General features: G+C 40.0%; 1 protein-coding gene across 1 annotated transcript in view; it reads right to left on the bottom strand.

Moving 5' to 3' along the window:
* Positions 1-21,138, bottom strand: part of DMD (dystrophin) — a 396,717-nt gene that overhangs the window by 96,056 nt on the left and 279,523 nt on the right. The window contains exon 18 of the mRNA XM_026047293.1: positions 17,622-17,682. Coding sequence (XP_025903078.1) covers positions 17,622-17,682 — 61 coding nt within the window. The remainder of the gene's footprint in view (positions 1-17,621; positions 17,683-21,138) is intronic.

Genomic DNA, 21,138 nt, shown 5'->3' on the forward strand with positions numbered 1-21,138 from the left:
AAGTGTGTGGGTGTAAAAGTATAGCTGTTATTGGGAGGATCTGGAAAAGAGAGACTTGAAGCAAGCAGAAAAAGCGCAGGCTGCAAAAAGCCAAGGCAAGGCCAGGTCAGACAAGGCCAGGCCAGGCCAGGCCAGGCCCGGCCAAGCAAGCCAAGGCCAGAGCAGGCCAGGCCAGGCCAGGCCGGGCCCCCCAGGTGATCCCTATCCCTACCAGTGCCACTGAAACCTGCCGCAGAACCGGCCGCGCGGGGCAGCAAACCCTGCCGGGTGCTGCAGGCACCCCAGCAAGAGGAGCCTCTCAGGCCCTGACAGGACCTATGGGGAGGGAAACTTAGGCATGACCGAAAGCTGTCCAAAATCTCCARAAAGCTGTTTAAAGTCGGAGGGAATTTAATCGGGCTTGATTAAACTGAGAGAAAAAAAAGTTGATGAGTCCTTGAAGACCACATGTACTAAAGGAGAAGGGCAGATTGGGAGGTCTCTAGGCTCGACAAATACAGGCGATTGAGCAAAAATAACAGGGACAGGGGGACAGACATGGGAGAAGGGCTTCCATCGTGTGAACCCATCAGGAGGAAGGCAGGCTAGGGAAGGGCTGTGCCATGTGGGGCGCACCACCGGCGACCCGCAGAAAGGATTCAAAGTGACAGAGTCTTTTCCGCTCCTTTTCTCTAGGACTGTGAGCAAACCCCCCCGAGCGAGGCTGTGCTAAGCGCTTGGTTTTCTTGGGAGAAAACTTTACAGATATAGACTCATTTTTTTTTGCCAGCAGCAAATGTTTATTCCACAATACTTTGGGCACTGATGTGAAAAAGCAGGATGCACGAGAGGAAATGCTGAGAGCCAGATTCTGATCCCCTTTACAGTGCTAAGAAGTAATTTTGCTGGAATCAATGAGCATATCTTTCAATCCATGCAAGCTGCTGTTGGCACTGAACCTAAATTGGATTTCCCAGCTTCTGACATCAAGTCTCACTGGAGCCTAAACTGGCCCTGCTGTAACTTAGGGCCGTCTATAGATCCTGCTGCTTGTTTCTGGCTGCAGAGCGTGATGCAACGCGTATTCCCCCTCAAACTGGAAATGGGGGAAGAAAYAAAAGCAACTGAAAGCAAATGTCAACCTGCAGTGACCATAGCAGGACATCTGTCATTTCCTTTGTGCCATAGCAGAGTGAAAAGAGTGGAAAAGCAAAGGAATCAGTAAGGTGCAGGAGAACAACACGGGTCAAATATGAAGAGGTAGAATGCTGCCTGCATTTAGACCGTCTGCAAAATGTTCGGAATTGTTTGGTAACATTACAGCCTGATTAAAAGGAAAAGAATAAACACGACCATTAGCAGGCAGTAATTAAAAGAACAACAAAAAAGCTGAGTGCAGCTATGGTCGGAGCGATAACCTCTTGGTGTTTTTCATTTATGCCTCTAGTGACGGTTTATGTCAAAACAGCTCAGCTCAGAAGTCAGAGGTTCAAACGAGTATTTGAAAATTGTCATGAGCTCATCAGTAAGAGTGCTCTGGGAAACAGGCTTTAACCTCTAATTTTAAGGTGATACTTCAAGTCAACTGAAGTACAGACATGAAATTTGCTCTTCAACAACGGGCTCCTATTGGCCAAAATGCTCTCAGTGGCAGAAATCTGGAAGAAATTTTCTTCTAAAAACTGAAGAGAAAACTTCAAGGTTCCTTTATTCCAAATCCCTTGCTCTGTAGTTTTATAGGTAGGAAAAYAAAATGTACTGTGTGTTTACTATTCCAAACTCTTTTTTTTTCTCCCCTTAATTCCCATAATCATCAAAGTTTTTGACTTTCACTGCAAAATTCRTAGTTAGATACACTCTGGAAAACAGCTTCAAGCCACTTATTTCCATTTTCCAGAATTTCTAATATGCGTGCTAAATATGATTTTTGAGAAGGTTAATATAGGAAACAGAAAGTTGAGCACATTTTACTTAGTTCTGCTTCCAGAGTACAATCATTAGAAGGGAATGGTGCAACAATTGCACAATATGCATATTTTGCAATTGCATATTTGGAATCCATACTTGTAGAGCTGCATCTGTCTTCTGTACTTCCAGGGGAAATGGAGAAAAATCTTTAATGAAAAAAAGAAGAGCTTCAGTAGTATTTCCGGTAACATTTGTGTTTCAGAAACATTTGTGTATGCAAGAAAATGTCTGTTTTTTTCACATTTTATCCAGCACTGCACCACTCAAGGGCCTGTTCCTGAATGAACAGAGTCTCAGGAACCCCTCCCTAATCCTTCTTTGAAATGGCCTCTCAGCCTGAAATTATTACGATAAATAAGGCTATGATACCCCTGAAATTTAAGTAAATCTAATGATGCTACAGTTCAAGGTCTGTGAATAGCCAGTAGTCTAAAAACATTTCCAAAGTTGATTCAAAGAATGAAAGTAGTTATTTGATAGCTTTAAGAGTCTGTATTGCAAGAACCTATTGATGCCGTGACTCAGACTTAGAACGAAGCTTGCCTAGACAGAATGCTAAGCACTAAACCTTTTAGCTCAGTGAGGACTGAACTGTTCTTAAGCTRCTCCACTTCAGCACCGAATTTATCTAAAAGGAAACAGGAAAATTCTGCAAAATACTACAGGTCTGCAAAATACTGCAGTTTGGAAAGCATCTTCATGCAGTAGGGGATGCAAGGCTAAAAGAGAGAAAATGTTTTACAGTGCCAGATCTCCCCGGCAGCCTCTGACCAGCAGCAAGGGAACAAGTCGGGTGAGTCAGCAAAGGTGAAAAATTAACCTGGCTTAGCAAAGAGGTGTTTGTGTAAAAGGAAGAAAATGTGCAGCTGAGCAAATGGGAAGATACACAGAAGGTTCAAAACCATAGAGTTATAGCAATAACGAGTCAAACCCACCATGGAGAGCTTCTCGTTTACTTGAGAGCAATTTTCCCTCATGCACATCATATGCATTCACTCTTTTTAAGGGTTTTCCAGTTCTACAGGTTTGACTAGCTGAGAAGTTAATCAATACTACAGGGCAGGTACTAGCAAGACAACCACCACAGGAAAACGTGGCCTGTCTTATTAAAATGCAGGAAAAGCTTTCATGGAATGGATTGAACCCCCTCGTTTATGCAACGCACGCAAGCATGTTTACTCATCAAAGAATCCTCTCTACAAAAATCTGCAAAATGACATATTTTTAAGATGCTGAGGCAAGAAAGAGGACTCCTCTGCCAAATTAAAACCCGGAGACATAATGCTAGGGAACATTTAGTTAATTTTAATCTGTGGTTGTTACTGACAAGGCAGGGTACATCCAATTAAAACAGCAGATCTTCTGCTGACCTCACCCTGCTCATCATCTACTTTCCCTAACATCTTCCCCCTTACTTTCCTTACCACTCTGTCCCTGCCTACCCACAAAATGTAGGTTTTTATAGGCCGAAGATTGCTTCAGCTGTAGCAACTCCATGCCTTTGCTTGAACAAGACATATGTCACAAGCAGCATTTAGGAGATATTTCTAAAACTGAAAAACACTGCTAACATACACTGCTAATAATAAGGCTCCTGGACGTGCATGCCTTTCATAAACCTCCCCCCAAAACTGCCAACATCACCTCTTCCAATCAAGGGTATTTGAGCACTATCTATCTACCTCCATTTCTCTTACTGGGGAGTTCTAAATCAGATGAGACTTGAATATCCTTTTACTAATAATGATGTATGTGCTGATATTTCAATTCTTGAGKTTTTTCTTTTCTTTTTTTTTTTCTTTTTTTTTAAAGGCATATAAATAGCGTCATTTAAGCACCAGAACAGCACTGATCAGATGCATGCTCCACTTGATGGGGCATTGACCATGTTTCCTGCTGCGTGTGTCTTTTAGGGAGTCTCAACAGAACCCATTACTTAGTACAGATTCTTGAGCACAAGTGACAGACTTCATATAAAATGGTGCTGTTGAGCAGCAGGCTGGCAACGAATAAATGTTGCTCAGGAGGTTAGACATACACAGCTGGAGAGATTATGAAATTCAGCCCTGGTCCTGGAAAGTAAAAAACTCATGAAACTGGGAAATTCTGAAGCAGTAATATCTAAATGAATGTAATCATTTTACCTAAAATGTATGTGTTTTGTCCCTTTCTATCCATGAATGGCAAAGAAAGATCTTTTTTGGGAAACAAAAGCACAACAAAACATTTCCTGTTGCCCTGAATGCTAATGATGGCAGACTGTTGCTATGGCGATGCTAATTTTAACGCTCTTGCCTGTGGACTTCATATGAACTGCCCGCTTTAACTTTTGCAAATGTCATTTACAAAATGAAAACCCATTAATGACTGGCGAGGGCACAATGTTCCACTTTAATTAGAATAATAAGGAATGCTGATGCAGAAAGTACAGGTTTGTGAATTGCTACAAAGCCCACACTGTCAAAATTAATTACCACTGATGAGGATTTTGTTCTATTTTTTTTTCCAAAGCGAGCTTTTGAATAATACAGCCATAGCTTCACTTGGAATTGAAAGCAGACTCTCCTTTTAATATCAAGGTGGAATAAGAAAAGTTTTCAAGTCTGACAGCAGAGGAGAAGGTAAGGCAGAGTTTAAAATTGTGACTGAGCCTTGCTAATGGAGTTCTGTTTTCTGTTATGGCAGAATGTATGCAACAATGCTGACAGGAAAAATATTTTTCAGAAAAGTAACTGCTCAGGCAACCAGTTAGGACATGCACAAATAGTCTTTGTGTTTTTGATGAATTAAAAAATACAAGCTGAGCACCAATAAACGAGCGGGTACCTGGCTTTGACTCTGGTTTGGGTTGGTGGGATATTCCCCTGACAYGTTAACTGCCTGCAAAGATTTGGCCCAGTAGAAGGTATTTATAGAAGAGAGCAGATATACAACAGCACTAATCCCGTTTGTCATGCTCCAGGCCCTTGCAAACCACGAGCGCATTCCTTAGAGGAGAGGGAACCACTGCAACTCCCACTTCTGTTTCTGGGGAAACGCCTGATCATACAAGGTAGGTACTATGTTGATGCAGGCATTTGAGAGCTGACTGCARCGCAGAAAGCGACCGCAACGAAAGGCGTCGCAGGCAGCTGCTGAGAGCGCCCTGTGCAGCCTAATTGTTATTATTAAATATCCCCATTGTAGTAGTGCCTAGAGAACCTAATTTGGGGTTGAGATCCATTGTACTGGATGCTGTATTAACAGAAAGGGAATTTGCTTCCTCTTGTAAAGAGCTGAGCTCGTAAAGAACCTGATCAGCCTTTTGCTAAGTCCCCTTCTCAGCGCAGGCAAGTGTGTGACTGGTGTGCTGAGGAACAACTGCTGCAACACCCAGCTAAAATCCCATTCATGAGGGACGGTGCTAATGAGCAGCCAGACTATGCCAGCAGGGTTAGTAAGAAGTGCAAGTCTATTGGTATATTCCGTGCTGGTTTAACATGATCTGGCCCATTTTGCCACTGACTTGTTGGCTACTGGCAAGTTTGCTGTAAAAACAGCGCAAATGTTCTACTGCACTTGCATACAGCTGTGTGTTCCAGATGGCTGGAATTTCAAAAAAGGAAAGCACAGAAAAAAAAATACAGATTTGGCTGAGAATGGATGTGACTATGGAGTTTGATTTTATGTGTGAGTCTTTCTTGCTATTTTTCTTTTTATTTATTTATTTATTTTTCTTGCTGCATGTTACAATCAGGAATAACTTGATGACCGCTGAAGAGCAGTCTAATCAAGGACTGGTTTTTATGTGAACACCCACCACTCACTGTGTTGGAGTGTTAACAGCAGGGTCTTATGCTGAAAATGTACATGTCAACAGCTGATTTTAACTTTGGTAAACAGAGCACACTAATACGCTTGTGTGCTACTGCTGAAGGCAGCTGTATGTACAGTGACAAAGAGCCACAAGGCAGTCTGTTACTCTTGAAAGTCAATGCATTCAAGAGTAATTTACATCTCTGCAGTACCTTGTCAAATGCTTTACCATCTCAGCACAAGAAGGGATAGAGGGACTCTCCTCTATGCAGGAATAAAAACTTTGGCAATTAGCTGCAATTTGGAAAGAGTGAGTAGCAAACAGTATTTAACAGAAAGGGAGATGATGCATGTTAACATACCAATACTGTAAATTAACTTAGGCAACTTCCCAGTGTTGTGAGGCAGAAAAAAAGAATTTGAGATAAGTGACTCCCAGAAAACTGATGCTTCTAAAGGTCATGTCCAAGACATTTAGCTTGTTATGGTCTGGCCTTCAGGCTCCCGAGACGAGGAGCAGGCCTGAAACCCTCCAGAGCTTAAACTAATGGAGCCTGCTAGTATGGGCATTTCTGGAGGATCCAGATCACATCGGTCCACATCTGCACAAGACAGATCCCTGGGTAGAGAAGGAGATTTTTGTCCTTTAAAATTCGCTGTTAATCTGGGTGGACAGCAAGAGTATGAAAAGCATCCACCTCTGTACAGAGGTATGGGAAACAGACACAGAGCGAAGTAACCCAGGAGCAATGATGCTCTGGAGGGCACCCCCAAGGTACGTGATGGAAAGAGCTACCTCAACAAAACAGTGCCGCAAAAATTTGAACTTCATGTCACGTGTTTTGTCATTCATGGAACAAAAGACTCTGGGCTATTATGTTATTTTATGAGCACTAAAATACAGTCAACACGGCACTTTTAATAAGTAAAGGTTTAGGCTCAACCAGATTACTGCTAATCTGAGAGTGCTAAGCAAAGCTCTCTTGAAGGAATGTGTCCATTTAAAAAGAAATCTGGAAGAATAATAGTTGTTTGATGAAGGAAAAGGAATACTTCAAGAATAAGTGACAGTAAATGTTTAAGTAGTCATAAAGTTCACAAAGGAGACCAGAGTGGTAGGATAGCTAATGGAGGCAGCAAAATTGAGTAAAGCAGTGGAAATGCAAACAGAGAAACCTGGAGATTTGAAGGGAAACAGATCTACTTTTGTCTTTTTGAATTTGGGACCTAACAACCATCTATGGGGAATGTTTTAAGGAAAACAAGAAAAAATACAAATTAAGAAGTCCCGCTAAGGGACTGTTTCATCAGCCCAACTAAATCAAATGAGACTCTGAGGAGAGGTGCTGGGGGTGGCTTCTGCAATTTGCCTGGCGTAGAAGACTAAAGACAGTGCTAAGACAAGGCAGGATGAAGACTGTGCTGGGCTGAAGGCTGAGCTTTGCCAGCGGCAGGAACGATTCCGCAAAGAGATGTAGGCAAGTGAAAGATTCAGAAAAAGCAAATTGTTAAAAAAAGTGAATTATTACGAGGAAAACCCTGAAAACAAACCAAGAAAGAATGGTAGAAGGATCGTTTTTTGTAAGTGGCAGGATGTCTCAGAAGAATGTGAACAGCGAAAAATTCTTGGAATTGGACGACAGGAAATTGTTAGTGACCTTATTAAGAGCTGTTGAAGTGGAAAAAAAAAAAAGGGTACAGAAGCTAGAAGAGGCTGGACAGGAAGAAAAACATGGACTGAAAACAGACACAAATTCAAATAAAGAAAAAAAGGGACAGTTCTCTGGATATGAAACAGTGTCAAAAGGGGCTTTGTTTTGTTTTATCAAGGGCAGTCCTGAAGAAAAAGACTCTCATGGAGGTGGATAAGCTTCAAATAAAATTCATCTGTAAAAATCAAAAGACTTAAGTCATTTTTATGCTATAGCGATATCTAAGGAAGAGAAGATAAGCTAAGAGACTTGTCCTCTACTATCCAGCTGATATTTGGTACCCTAAGTATCATTCTTCCAGTTTTTGGTTTTGAAATATATTGTCTGTAAATGATCAAGAAGCTTGCAAGGATCTCAGAGGAAACTTATTGCATAGCAAGAATGTCCCTCTTCAAACAAACAATGTTTTTAAACATTGTCTCCCTCATTGTGACAAGGCCTTTGCTTTGAGTTGTTACTACTGCAAATTAGTACAGATTGACTTTGAAGGATATATTTTCCTTCGTCGTGATAAAAGAATATGGCCTGTTATTGGTTGATCATTCTTTTTCAAATCAGTGTTCACATAAAGTCCATTGAAATTTAAGTTCATTCAATTGGGTATGTTGGTAAATGTTTAATTTAGGAAACCTTCCAGATAAAGACATCATTTGGAAACAACAACAAGAAAAAATCATAGCTGTCTAATATTCTTTTCTGTCATCTCTGAAAGTACTGAATGTGCCTGTCACTCAGGGACAGCTTTTCTTTCGTGCTTCACATTGAAGAAAATTATGAAAATGGTGTGCTCTTTTTTTTAACCAAATATGCAGTAATTATTGAACTGCAAGTTCTCTATGCTTACAGAAACTATCATTGTGGCCTTCAGCTATTAAACAATCTCTTTAGATTTCATGTACAGTGTTCAGTTTTACTTTTAAAGCATTTAATTATAGAATTCATTTTAAGGAATTTGAGCTAGTATTGTATTACAGAAAACATACTAAACACCAACACTGAAATGTGATAGCAACTTCTAATATTCAGTAACTACTGCCTCTCTCTAACCAAGATTCAGAGAAACACAGGAATAAAAATAATTTTGCATCTGTGCTGTTCTAAAAGCTGATAAATATACAGGAAAATATTTTATATTAGAATGCTTGCTTCTCCTAGTCTAACAATATTAGTTCAATAAAGCTGAAAACTGCAGTTTTTGAAGCTGGTCATGAAATGCAAGTAGACAATTCTTTCAAACACGAAGCTAAATGAATTTCAAATTAGTAAAATGCAAAAGAGTAAACAAAATGTAAGAAAACCTATCAGAAACATAGGCTTGTTTACTTCAGAACTTCTCTAAGTTTAGCCCTCTAATTACATTTATCAAAATCAGCACACGATTTACAGAGATCCTGGAATTCTCAGCAAACATGGTTAATGAAATCCTCCATCACAGGAATTTGCTTCTCTTTCCAAATTGTTCCGTGATTGTTTGCGCAGAAGTAGTCCCATGAGTAAGAGAACGCCTATATGTGCATACAATGTATTATTTTAGCCTTAAAGATTCCTATCAAATTTGCATTTTTAAACCGTCGGAAGTGAAGTTGTAGTTGAGAGAACATTTGTCTCTGTGTTTGCTTCACACTGCTATTATGTCTACGGTTTTATCTGAAACTAAATCATACACAGATTTCCTTTGGGACATTTACAATCTTCTCTACGTGTGTAATCTGTTTATTCCTACTGCTGCTAGTATCTACTAGTATTTGCAATAGCTTTTTCCTTTTTCCTATTGGTTTCCCTCTGTTTTATAAAGCATGTGTAGGTGGCATCAATCAATAAAGTTTCAACTGATGAAGTCCTAAAGCTAAAAGCAATTAAACTGAGTTAAAATGAAGACGAAATAACAGATAAAATCTCTGATCTGGGAGGACATACAGTGCATCTGATGCAAGCGCAGTTTTTCTATATGTCAGTATGCAGCCGCATTCATGAATCTTTTTCTCACATTTTTTACAATGTTAAAATACCTAACAATTTGCTTATGGATCTTTAGGATGGCAGACACTAGTTTGGAAAGCTGAAACACATGATCATTCCAAGAAACAAGACCTTTGTTAGTATTTAGTATTGTTTTTCAATTGCCTATCTGATATTTATCAATTCCATGCTTTCAGGTCACAGCAGCAAATACAGATAGAACAAAACCAGTAAATCTGTATTACACTGTAAGCTTTTGTCTAGATCTCATTGATGTTTGATTTTTCCTGCTGCAAAGGTGTCTCCCAACTATGAATAAAATATTGTATGTGCTCCACCTAAACCTGCATTGCTGTGTGACTAAAATCTTCAAAAACACGGGGCTTCATGATGTCTCTGGGAAGAAATCTGTTCCCAAGGCAAACACAGTAGGTTTCATTTAGCTAGCTCTGTATGTTTTAACTCCATGCCTGTAAAGTCTCTCAAGCATTTTTGAGCACACTTCCCACGGCGTGTCACAATCCTCAGGAATTGTTCGACTTACTTTACTTACTTTAATTAAGTTTTTTTTTTCCCTCTAACAATACAGTTTTGAAACAAAAAATGCAGTCTGGTTTGTTAAAAACGAAGCATAGTAAAATATATCTTTGTGTCGCTACTCCTGTATTATCTCTGCAGTAATGAAAAGAGAGTCTCCAAAAGGAAAGAGAGAAGAATTGGGTACACATTGAAATTCAAAAGGCAACCTATAATCTATTTATTAGATAATTGTGTAAGAACATTTTTTTTCTCCCTGAATACAAAAATAATAGAACTTTTTCCATCAGAGGTCTAAATGAACACAAAGTACCTGAATGAGACTAAATGATTATGGTTTTATATATTTTGATTTTTTACTACTTCTATGCACTACACGAAAATACAACTATGAAAGTTAATTCCCCAATATCAATTTACCATACAATTTCATTAACATAATGGTGTGGATTATAAAGTGTGAAGCATGTAAATGAAGTATAAAACTTAAACCAGTAACAGCTCCACAGATTTACAGCAACCTTCATTCTTACTACTTTCTTGCTGTATTATGTAAGTATGAACTGCCCCCAGCCCAGACCCAAATCCCAACCTAACACTTCCATATGGCATTTATGCAAAGAAATTTGGGCTTTGCTGGAAAAAGAGGAGGGCAGACGTAGCCACAGAAGCAGAGCAGCCATTAGGTAGCAAAGCTTTAACTCCTCTGCTATCCTCAGCAGGCTGTAGATATTATTTGGAGCTTGTATGAGGCTGGTTATATAGACAGTGCTACATTATAATGGGTCTCCATTGTGTTGTACCACATCTCATTTTCTGAGTTCAACTGCCATAGAAGAAATATGAATGTTAGTCTCATCAAAACTAGCCGGAAGAAAAACAATTCGTGCAGAGATGTGATTTTTTTTTTAATGGTTAKCTTTTCTTACATTATCTAAGCTCAGATTTCCTAATATATAAATGTTTGATGAATACTTGAAATTCTAAGTAAATACATAGTATGCAAGAGGTGGTTAAGCCTACATATCATATTTGAGATTGTAATTTATTTCCTAAAGTTCAACTTTTTAATCAGAAAATGAGAAATAARCAAAATGAATATAGATGATTCAATCATTTGTAACCTATTGGCTAGAATCTTTACTTAAGTCTAAATTCAGTCTTTCTGACATTTATACAGTTTACCTTATGTTAATTCAACTTATGTTTTCTTTTTCCCTTAACATCTATAACCCCTAAGCATAACATATACATAAATTAGTTCCTATGATTGAAAAGCTCAAGATAAGGATATCACAGAATTGATAAGCAACCCAGACTTGAGTGCAACATTTAACGAGAAAATCAAAAGCTATCCTTAGAAGGCATTCAGTAAGAAGGAAAAAGGGTAAAATAAACCATAGCTGTGAATCAGTAAGTAATTGAACAGGTCACTTTATAAGCCATGTGACAAGAAAGGTGGAGAATATCCAGAAAAGTAGGAACTTACGGCAGTCTGCAGGAGAACTGGTATCACAGAAAGCCAGAGAAATGCATGTTGATGAATATCTTTAAATGTGCTAACGTTAATTATACTCCTTATACCAGACTGTTAACACCAGGAATAGGAGAAAAAAGGCACAGTAGGTAAAGGATCAATGTAATTCTGACTCTGTGATTAGATGGATGAAATTTCTATTGTGTGGCTGAGACCTAGTTGGTTTTCTTGTTTGTGGAGCCAGCTGCACCAGAACAGAGTCTGGACAAGAGTAACCGAGGACAAGACGGGCCGTGGGCTCGGGCAAGCGACAGCTCCTGCTGCTGGGGCAAGGGACGGATGTTGCTGCTTTGTCCCCCCGTCTTCTGAGGAAACACAGCAATTAGGAGACTTCGTCGTATAACAAGAACATGCRAAAATAAGAGATATTGTTTCCCCTTTCGATGAAGATTTCCTTGGACAGTTGTCAGAAGCTCTCTTCTCTTTGTCTGTCATCTAAATTAAGTATGTAATTGATCTTTAAAAAAAAGAAAAGTCCAGCATGGAAAGCTTTCTATTTTTTGCCCCTTAATATGTCTAATCTTTCAAACTCAAAGCATTCCAGTGGCAATCAAACACAATTCCTATTTTTGAATCCTGCTCATTAAGCAAAAAATGTTTAAAACATAGGCTCAAAGTATATGRCAATATTTCTTTTGCTGTCAGAAGCAGCTGTAAAATCTACTATTTAAGAGAAGATCTGCCATATGCTATATAAAATAGGACTGTATTGTATATATGCCAGTCCATTTCATTAAACTGTTACGTTCAGCTGTGTGATTTTTTTAAAATTATTGATGGCATGTAACCCAGCCAAACTATATTTAATATCTGGAGGAAAAAAGAAAAAGGAAAAATGAAATAAAAATTAAATTCAAGAAAAATTCACATTCAGTTACAAGAAATATGACAATTCCTACTACAATAAAGTGAAAATATTTAAAACTAGGTAATTATATTCCAGTAATTTAAAAATAAATGAGACTTCTTGTTCAGTATCAAAAATCTATTTTCTTGCCTCCAAAAATTACTCTCTTAAACCCAGGCATGGAATACAGTGAGTAGCTGAATTTAGCGCATTTAAAATGTTGGTACTTCCCTTTTAATTAAGAAAATAGGAAAACTAGATTCATCTAAAAGTCTCTTATGCAGCTTATTAAACTGAGCAAACAAGCCAGGAAGGCCAATGCCTGCCTAAACAGCAACATCACTTGTACCACACATTTCTGGATTTAAGCCATGCAGAAGTTACCCCTGCATTTTTTCTACCTTCTCTGTAATGCGAACCCCTGCGTCCTCTCCATCAAATTGTATACTGAGCGAGCTTCATGGCCCATCCTACAAAATACATCATCCACTTAAGTAGGATACCAAGACCATGAAGAATAGGACCAAAGTGAAGTGTATGAAGAAGTTGCTTTCTGATATGTAAAATAAGCACCTCCCTTAACCAAAACAGCATTGGAAAGAAGCGCAAAGAGGTGCAGAGAAGTGCAAAGCAACGCAAAGAAACGCTCGTGGTTTCAGCCACTYATTGCCCCTCCAGCGCTGGAGGCTACAGCTCTTGTACCCCACTTCTGCACCTATCCCTTAGAGCAACCCAAATAAATACATAAATAAAATGACTGTTGAGGACTTACGATTCCTTTCAAAAGAAACTAAATCTCCTCCGGTTCCCTCCCGTGTGGGGGCTGCAGACTCCTGGTGTCAGATGGTGACGCAGAGCAGAACCCCGAGTGCTCCTGCTCCATCCGTGGGAGCATCCCTGCTTCCACCCGCAGTGCTCTCCGAAAGGCAGGTAAAGGCTCAGGATTCTTTATTTATGCTCAGAGCTTAAATTTTTGTAGCAAGTTTTGGTAACCAGTGCTTCACAGTTGCACAAGTGATACAAACCTCTTGAAAATATCAGGTATTTAGTTAAAGCTAGACAGCATGATAATTTGCATCTCTCACAGGCAGTATCATATATTTTTTTTCCAGAAGAATAGTTACAGTTTTGCTATGCAGTTCAAAACTGAAAGCGTGGTAAAGATTGTAATAGCGATGCTTTTAAGAAGTCAAAATATTACATTTTTGGTAGTTGGTGGTTGGGCTAACTGTCATCCATATACATGGTTTGCATAGCTTGTTCACAGCTTTACTCACTACACATACATAATCATACATTACTTATTTATGGTTCTCCATGTCTCCCTCTGCTCTGACAGATATTTCCTACTTCCTTTTGAGTCTCCTACTTATCTACGTTCTGCAGAAGAAACAATTAACCCAAATGATTTTAGCAGAACAGCGACTCTTTGCTTTATTTTATCTTAGGAGAATTTAATTCAGAGAGATTCATTTACCCTTTCCTCTAAACTGAAAAACAGTAAAACCATCATTTTTAATGATGGCTTTAATCTGTTTTCTTTCACAACGAAAACCCTTGGCTATTTCTGAGCTCGAATTCTGCATGGCTAAACAGCAATTAAAAGTGAGATTAAAAATTAAGACACAAGGAAGCATGTTCATAGAAACTGGCCCACTCTTCCTCTAGCAAGGAATACAGAGAGACTGCAGAAACCTAAAACTAACAGAAACGTGTGTCAGCAGCTGGCAGATTCAATATAAGTGAAATACTCTTATAGGAAACTACAATGTGGAAGGCAGCTAAAAAGCAGAGATGGATATTTCTCGCCACACAGCTAATTTGTACGGATAGTCTCGTATGGATCTTCTCAAGGAGTCAAATCGATGCTCCTGAGAATTCAGCAGTGTCCCCCGCAGGACAAAGTTCACTGAACTGCTATAATGTGGATAAGAAAATAAGCTTGCCTGGAAAATAACTTGGAAGGCTTCCTCTGCGAGACGGACTGAGATGAAARGCTACTCTATTCTTGCAGAAGCTTTTTATATCCTTCGAGAGAGGTCATGGCAAGAGGGTGAGGAGGCAGACACTATTAACTGGCAACTTGGTTAACAGAAGAAGGATGATGTCAAAGACTAATACAAATAGAGAACTCAAAATGACTAAATTTCAACATTGTGCCAGCTYGTGACTACCAATTTCCTCAGACAAAAGCATGTTGCAGACCTGCCCCCTTCTCTCCCCAGGCAAGAGGGGTCTCTCCGCCCTGTGCAACAGGCCAGCTCTTTGGAGAGCCCAGGAACAGCCCATGAGGCGACTTTTCTCACAAACTTTGTGGTTTTTTACACTTTTTTTTAAATTTAAAACGGCAGTAAGGAGCACAGACCTCTCTCTCGCTGCTTCTGTGTCCCCATTTTCCGGGCCGCCCTGCAATCCGTCCTCCAAGATCAGGGCCTCACAGAACGGGAGTGATTAAAGTGAAAACTATTTTTCATTTTCCCTCTCCCTTTTTAATCTAATGAAACCTTTTAATCCTTTATTAGATGCAAAGAGCATACTGAGAGGAAAAGAAAGCTCAAAAAGAAAAGGGTTGGACAGAATGTGTTCTGGAACAATTTTACATGCTTTAATTCAGAGGCAAAAGAGAGAAAGGAAGGTTCTTCTTCATGTTCCCCCTCACTAGCACCTCATGCACTGGGCAAGCGCTCAGCAGGCCGACAGGAGCGTCCACTTGCCACTGAGGGAGCCGCGACACGGCCCATATCCTGCAACACAAAAACACCGCGTCCCAACGCACCGGGGAACGGGGCAAGTGAGCGGGAGCCGCTGGCCCGGCTTGTCATTTCCATGAGGAAGCAAGCGCAGAAAAGGGCAGGAGCAGCCCAGGCCGAAGGCGGCCGCTAGCGCTGCGGTTTGCGCCAGGCCGAGTGGGCCGAGAAGCTGCACCCCGGCGGGGACGCGGGCAGGCAGCGGGCAAAGGCAGCGGGCACGGGCTGTACGCTGCTGCTGACTGTCCTCTGCAGTGGCAATGACGCCTGTGCCAGTATCCTCTGCACAAAGCGCTGGCGCCAGTAACTCGGAGGGAACTGGGGGMGGGAATACAGGCTTCTGAGGCAACTAGTCGCTTACTAGCTGAGTAATCAGCTCTGTAAAAATGAAATATTAACTAGGAAAATCGAAAGGCTTAAAGTTACCTGCAGTAAGTAAATATTGCCGTTGAGGATTTAGTATTAAGTAGGACCTGATTTATGGGCTCGTGAAATGCTGTTTCATTGCAAATGTGAAAACGGTGAGATAAAACACTTAAACATCACAAGACAACCTGATAAAATGAGAAACAATAACCAGTGTGGCAAATCTGGTTAACACGGGAGCCTAGCAGCAATATTCTGCCTTGATGATAGAAAGGAAAATCATACACACAGTAAAAGAATCCTATCTGTGTCTGCCCAGTCTTCATGGCAGCTCTGTTACAGAATTAACGATTTATAGAAAGGTTAGAGATGAACAAATAAAGAAAATACGGTATGTTTGAAAACTGAAATGGTACAKAAAACAAGCAATTCGGTTGTGTGGTAGTATTAAATAAGAGTGATTAGAATAAAGGATAAGAAAAATGACTGAAGAGAACCAGAGAAAGGAATGCAAAGATGTAAAAATTTGCAAAGATACATAAAATTTTTAAATATTTGTTTTTCATCTCAAAGACAGCAAGCTTTTGTATAAAACATGTAACTGAATTAAACTTTCATTATTAATTAATATAGTACAGTTATAACTTCTTATGGTTATTAAGATATCTTCCAAGTGAACAGAATAAAACCAATGMATTCCATTGACTTTGCAAATGTTCTGGAAAAAAAAGATGTATTACAAAAGTTGACACCAAAAGCTAACAAGGAAAAGTCCCCGCCATCATTTTAGAATGACAGGTCACCTTTCCCACTGCTGCTGGGTGCAAGTGGCACCAAACGAAGGGGGAAGCGCAGTATGAAACAGAGCCTGGGCCTTTCCTGAGAATGGCCAAGACTTCTCAGCAGCCAGCAACTCATGCCATGGGGAAGAGAAAGAGGTGTCTTCCTCTCCCTTAGCTGGAGTACCATAAAAGGTGGCTCATACACCTTCAAGGTGCTTTCACTCCATAGACTCCCCTCTCTCCTCTTCCTTGAAAGAGCTTTCCAGCTCTTTATAGCAAGTTAGTTATTTAGAGGCAAATTAAAAAAAAAAAAAAAAAGGAAAAGAAAAAACCCCAAAACTTAAGGCGATGCCAGAGAAGCGTCAACCAGTTGTAACTATAGCTCTCTGTACTACAGACTGCTAGTTTTCTTCATAAAGTGTCCATTCTGTGGCCATATCAACGGTTCAACTAAGCTGTGAAAACTGCAGCTGAATTGCCACTGTAAGAATGGGCCTTGAGTGCACTGGCCAAGCCGGAGAAGTGTGTTGGGAACAGGAAAAGAGTGACTATGTGAATATGTCTGTTAAAATACTCCTGACTTCCAGTTATGTGCACTACAGTCTTTATCACAGGTAGTTCATCACCTTTTTCTCCAGGAAGTCATACCTGAAAAATTCATGGCACACATTGCAAATGAAGATCTACAGCAAGAGGGAAAAATGTATTAAAACTTCATTCCCTGTAACCACATGGTGGGTCTTTTTAGGACACTAGAAGCAGGTGCATCCAACGTTTTTTGTGTTGTCTCTTTAATTTCCTCTCATTGTTAAGCTCACCTCACTCTTAAAACRTACTAGTTTACTTTGGGAACTAGAGTTTAAAGGAACTTCCAGTCTATAGGGATTAATTTGTCCCTTGTTTTGACTCAGTAAGAGATTTTGCTCTGTACCCTCTCTACAGGAACTCACTGTTTAAAGGATGTGCACTGCAAGGTCAAAGCAGAAGTGCACCAGATTCACAGCTGCAACACGTCCCTGCTTTCCAACATCAAAACTCCAAATAAATACCAACATTCTGAATGTTTTCAGTCTTGCACATCCTGCCGTACATACTCCTATGTGGATAACAGAACAGACTCAGATATAGCCCAGATACCCCAAAAGTTGACTTCAGTTTGCAGGTGACTGCTAAGGAYGCATAAAATGAATCAACTTTCCCACAAAACAGTGTATCCTATTGTGCTTTTAAAGGACGTAAGATACATTTTTTTCTGTGACACTTATTGTTCACTCCTTTTGTTTGTCACACACAGACGACACAAGAACAGGCCCAGCCAATCTAAGAAAATTACCAACCATGCACTTTAATGACAGCTGTAAATAACCAGAATGAATAACGAGCGATACTCACTTGATATAGTAGGGCACTTTGTTCGGCGAGATGGCCCTCTCCCAGGGGCCTTGGACAGAGGCTGTTAACAATAGACAAACACAGAGATGAATCAGTAACTGCACGTGAATGTTCACACACACCAGCACGCCGAGAAGAGAAGCACGGAGGTCAGGTTCAAAGCAAACAGGAGAGACAACATTAATCTCTGGAATTACAATTTTACACTCGGCCACGCTGATACGGGCCTGTTTGCTCAGCTGCCCGTGAAGGCAGAAAGGATTAACCTGCTGTTCTGAAATTTTGGTCCTAATCTGAGTGAAATTGAACTCATTCGGCTGCAAAGATAAATGCAAAAAAAAAAAAAATCCTCAACTACTAAACTTGAAGGACAGATAAGAAGCAGAACAAGCAACATATCTTCCTGGTGTGCTCTCTTATAAGGTTCCTCCTACTAATGCGTTTGACTGGGTTTTCTTCAATTTCTTTCCCTGTTTGATCAGCTTTTTGCGTCCTTCTAAGAATGAAATTACCCTCTTGTTTACATTTTGAGTGAAGCTATAAAATGAGATGCCAGACCAGAATATTGTTTATTCTCTTGTTTAGTTGCTCCAAACAGGTGAAAAAAATCACTCTTATTTCCACCAATCTGAATTACTGGCTGCATGTAGAATAGCAATGCATGTAGAAAATATCGATGTGATCACTAAATAAATAAATAAATCCACGTTAGAATAGAAGGGCATGACACTACTCACTTATGACTATCACAGTGTTAAATGTCAACATCAGCTTACAATGTATTGCGATTTTTTATAACAAAGTTTAATATAAAASCCACCGTAGGCAAAACTATTTCAAATAATGTGAATTTATCAGAGGTAGAACTGTCTTATAGTCCAGGCCGTAAGCAGAAAACTCACTTTTTATTTAGTTTGTTATCTTTCAAGGACAATAAGAACAAAGATTTTCTTTTTTTAATATAGTCAATTCTTTACATTGGAAGAAGAAAATAGAAAAAAAATGACTATTTGCTTCATCCAGTGTAACCCTTCTTTTTAATGACCCCTGCTGTTCACAATGGAAAATAATTTTTACCTAGGCTCAAGGAGCTCTACGGCTCATTTGGTGCAGAGTATTTTCTTTCTCTCTCTCTCTCTCATACAAAATATACTCCAAAAATGTCACTCCCAAGCTGCAGGTGCTTCAGGAAAACCAAGAAATCACTATACTTACAAGTAAAATTAACCTTCATTTCTTACAGTTTGTTCCAATACAAATTTCTGGTACAATTTGGACCAGATTCACAGAAGTCAACATTTCCTCTTCCCCTATTGCTCCCATCTGGAAACGCAGGCAACAGGAGTTGGAGGAAAGAAATGACGCATGTTTATAAAAATAGCAGTATCAGTTCTCTTTATTTCAGTAGACTTGCACACACATGGACTCGGAAGAGAGACTGGAAGGGGGTGAGGGAGCCCCCCCAGAGAAAGGAGATCCAACRGCAGCAGAGGAGTAGCCTGGAGCCCTCCAGATATTCCGAAAAGGCAGCCAGAAACAAGGGAATGGGCAACGCGCTGCCAGAGGGCTCTGGGCAGTGCTGAGGAGGTAGGGAAAGGAAGCCCGATGCCTGGGAGCAGTGTGAATTTGCTAATAATGTTTCACATCACTGGTGGCCTAAGAGTCCTGCAAAGGCCACTGCAGCATCTGCTGGTAGCGTCCTCAGCCCCAAGCTACCCTGGGCCACCTCCCTATTGCTTACATTCCCGCAGTCTTGAAAGAAGAAAAGCGGAATTATATTTGAATGGTTCACCCATGGAAACAGCTAATCTCAGCATGAGCGATAAATACAGAATTTGCATTTTTCCATGGGAACATTAGCTACCATGGGAAAATAGTAGACTCTAATGCCATTGAAGAGTGTGTCATAACCCATATACTCAAAAGCACAGAACTGCACAGTTCTACATTTTCAAATACAAATATTTAAATACACACTTAAGTTATACAGCATAAAATACCTCTTCTTCAGACTGGAAGTGCCATTTTGCTCGGTGCTCATGCGTTATACAGCTGAACAACTTTGCAGACCAAGGTTGCCATGCATTGCGTTGCTGCTGTTGGCAGTGCTAGCAGTGAGCCTAAATCACAGAGTTTCTCAGGATCTGAGTACCACGTGCAGCCTCAAACCATGTAAAGGTGAAACCTGTTACATAATGGATGCAACTGCAACCAAYATTTAAAAACATGAAATGTTTGGATGTTAACCAGAAAAAAACAAGGAAGCACATTCTCCTCCTTGCTGCTGTTTAGGTGATGTTTCATCTGAAACTCTTGTATTCTTGTCTGTGATGCTTAATTATCCTGTCCRTTGCTAAGAACATAAATTGGTTTAATTTTATTTTTGATGACTCCTCCAATATTCTCCATGGCCTAAAATGGGACAGGAACCTGAAGCCAGGGGTTAGATAGAGGCGACAATTAAACCTTATATTATCAGTGGCTCAGTGATTTCTTTATATACTGTTGTTAAATAACACCAAACTGTGTGCTAGTATGTGCCCCATCAGATATCTTTAAAAGATCTACTCAGTGGCAATGTGAAGGTTCTTTACCCTCAGGAACTGGTATTATCTGAGGACTGATTTGAATAGGATTATACTAAAATTTTCTAGAATAAATATATCTCACTATTAACTAAAAATGGACCTTCTTCCATATCCTTTTCCCCAAACAATCATTAATATTCCTAAAGAGAACACCACCAAACTACAGTTCTTACACTTTAAGATTTCCTTTTAATTAAAAAAATAATAGATAGAACAGGTTGTTGCATATTTTTTGGAAGATATATTTTTTCCTTTGCTCCCGAATTAATCTGGGTAAGAGCTCTGCAGTCATAACTTACTATCGCAGAATCTTACATACGATAGTGTGCTTGATATATTAAAAGACGAAGAAATACTTGGCTTTCATGAGAACCAAGTGCTTTAGAAATAACACACAGTTCCGTGATGTTCTGCATAATTGGATTTAGTGTTCCTTCAAGAGATTGTTGTGAAGCTGTCTATAATACAGTTTTTGCTTTCCTGGATGATTCTAGTCTTGCATAAATTGGAGCTGACGAAATATGTGGTACTTTCCACGGCCCTGCAAAGAGAATAAYCATTTTATTGCTGGACCAAGTCCAAGGGCTGAGAACAGCTGTTTCTTATCTCTGGTTACCAGAGGTTTACTCCCCATTACAAAGCGAGCACAGGTAATGGACAAGTGTCTTTAATTCTCGCTGAGCCCATTTGAGGAGCCCCTCAAAGCCGTCTYTCTGGCAGTGACACTTCATGTGACACTGCAGCACCCGTGTGCTGCAGCCGTCAAGCAGCCGCCGACCTCCTCCCGTCCGCAAAGGGCTTCCTGGCTCCAGCTTGCACAGTGCGAGAATCCCTTAGCACACACCCAGCTCCCTGCAACGCTCTCCTCTGAAACCAAACAGTACTACAAAATATGGGGCATTTTAAGAGTGAATTTAGATTTCCCTGCT

Source organism: Nothoprocta perdicaria, unplaced genomic scaffold, assembly GCF_003342845.1.
Source record: "Nothoprocta perdicaria isolate Ctin4 unplaced genomic scaffold, notPer1 scaffold_49, whole genome shotgun sequence".
Taxonomy (NCBI): domain Eukaryota; kingdom Metazoa; phylum Chordata; class Aves; order Tinamiformes; family Tinamidae; genus Nothoprocta; species Nothoprocta perdicaria.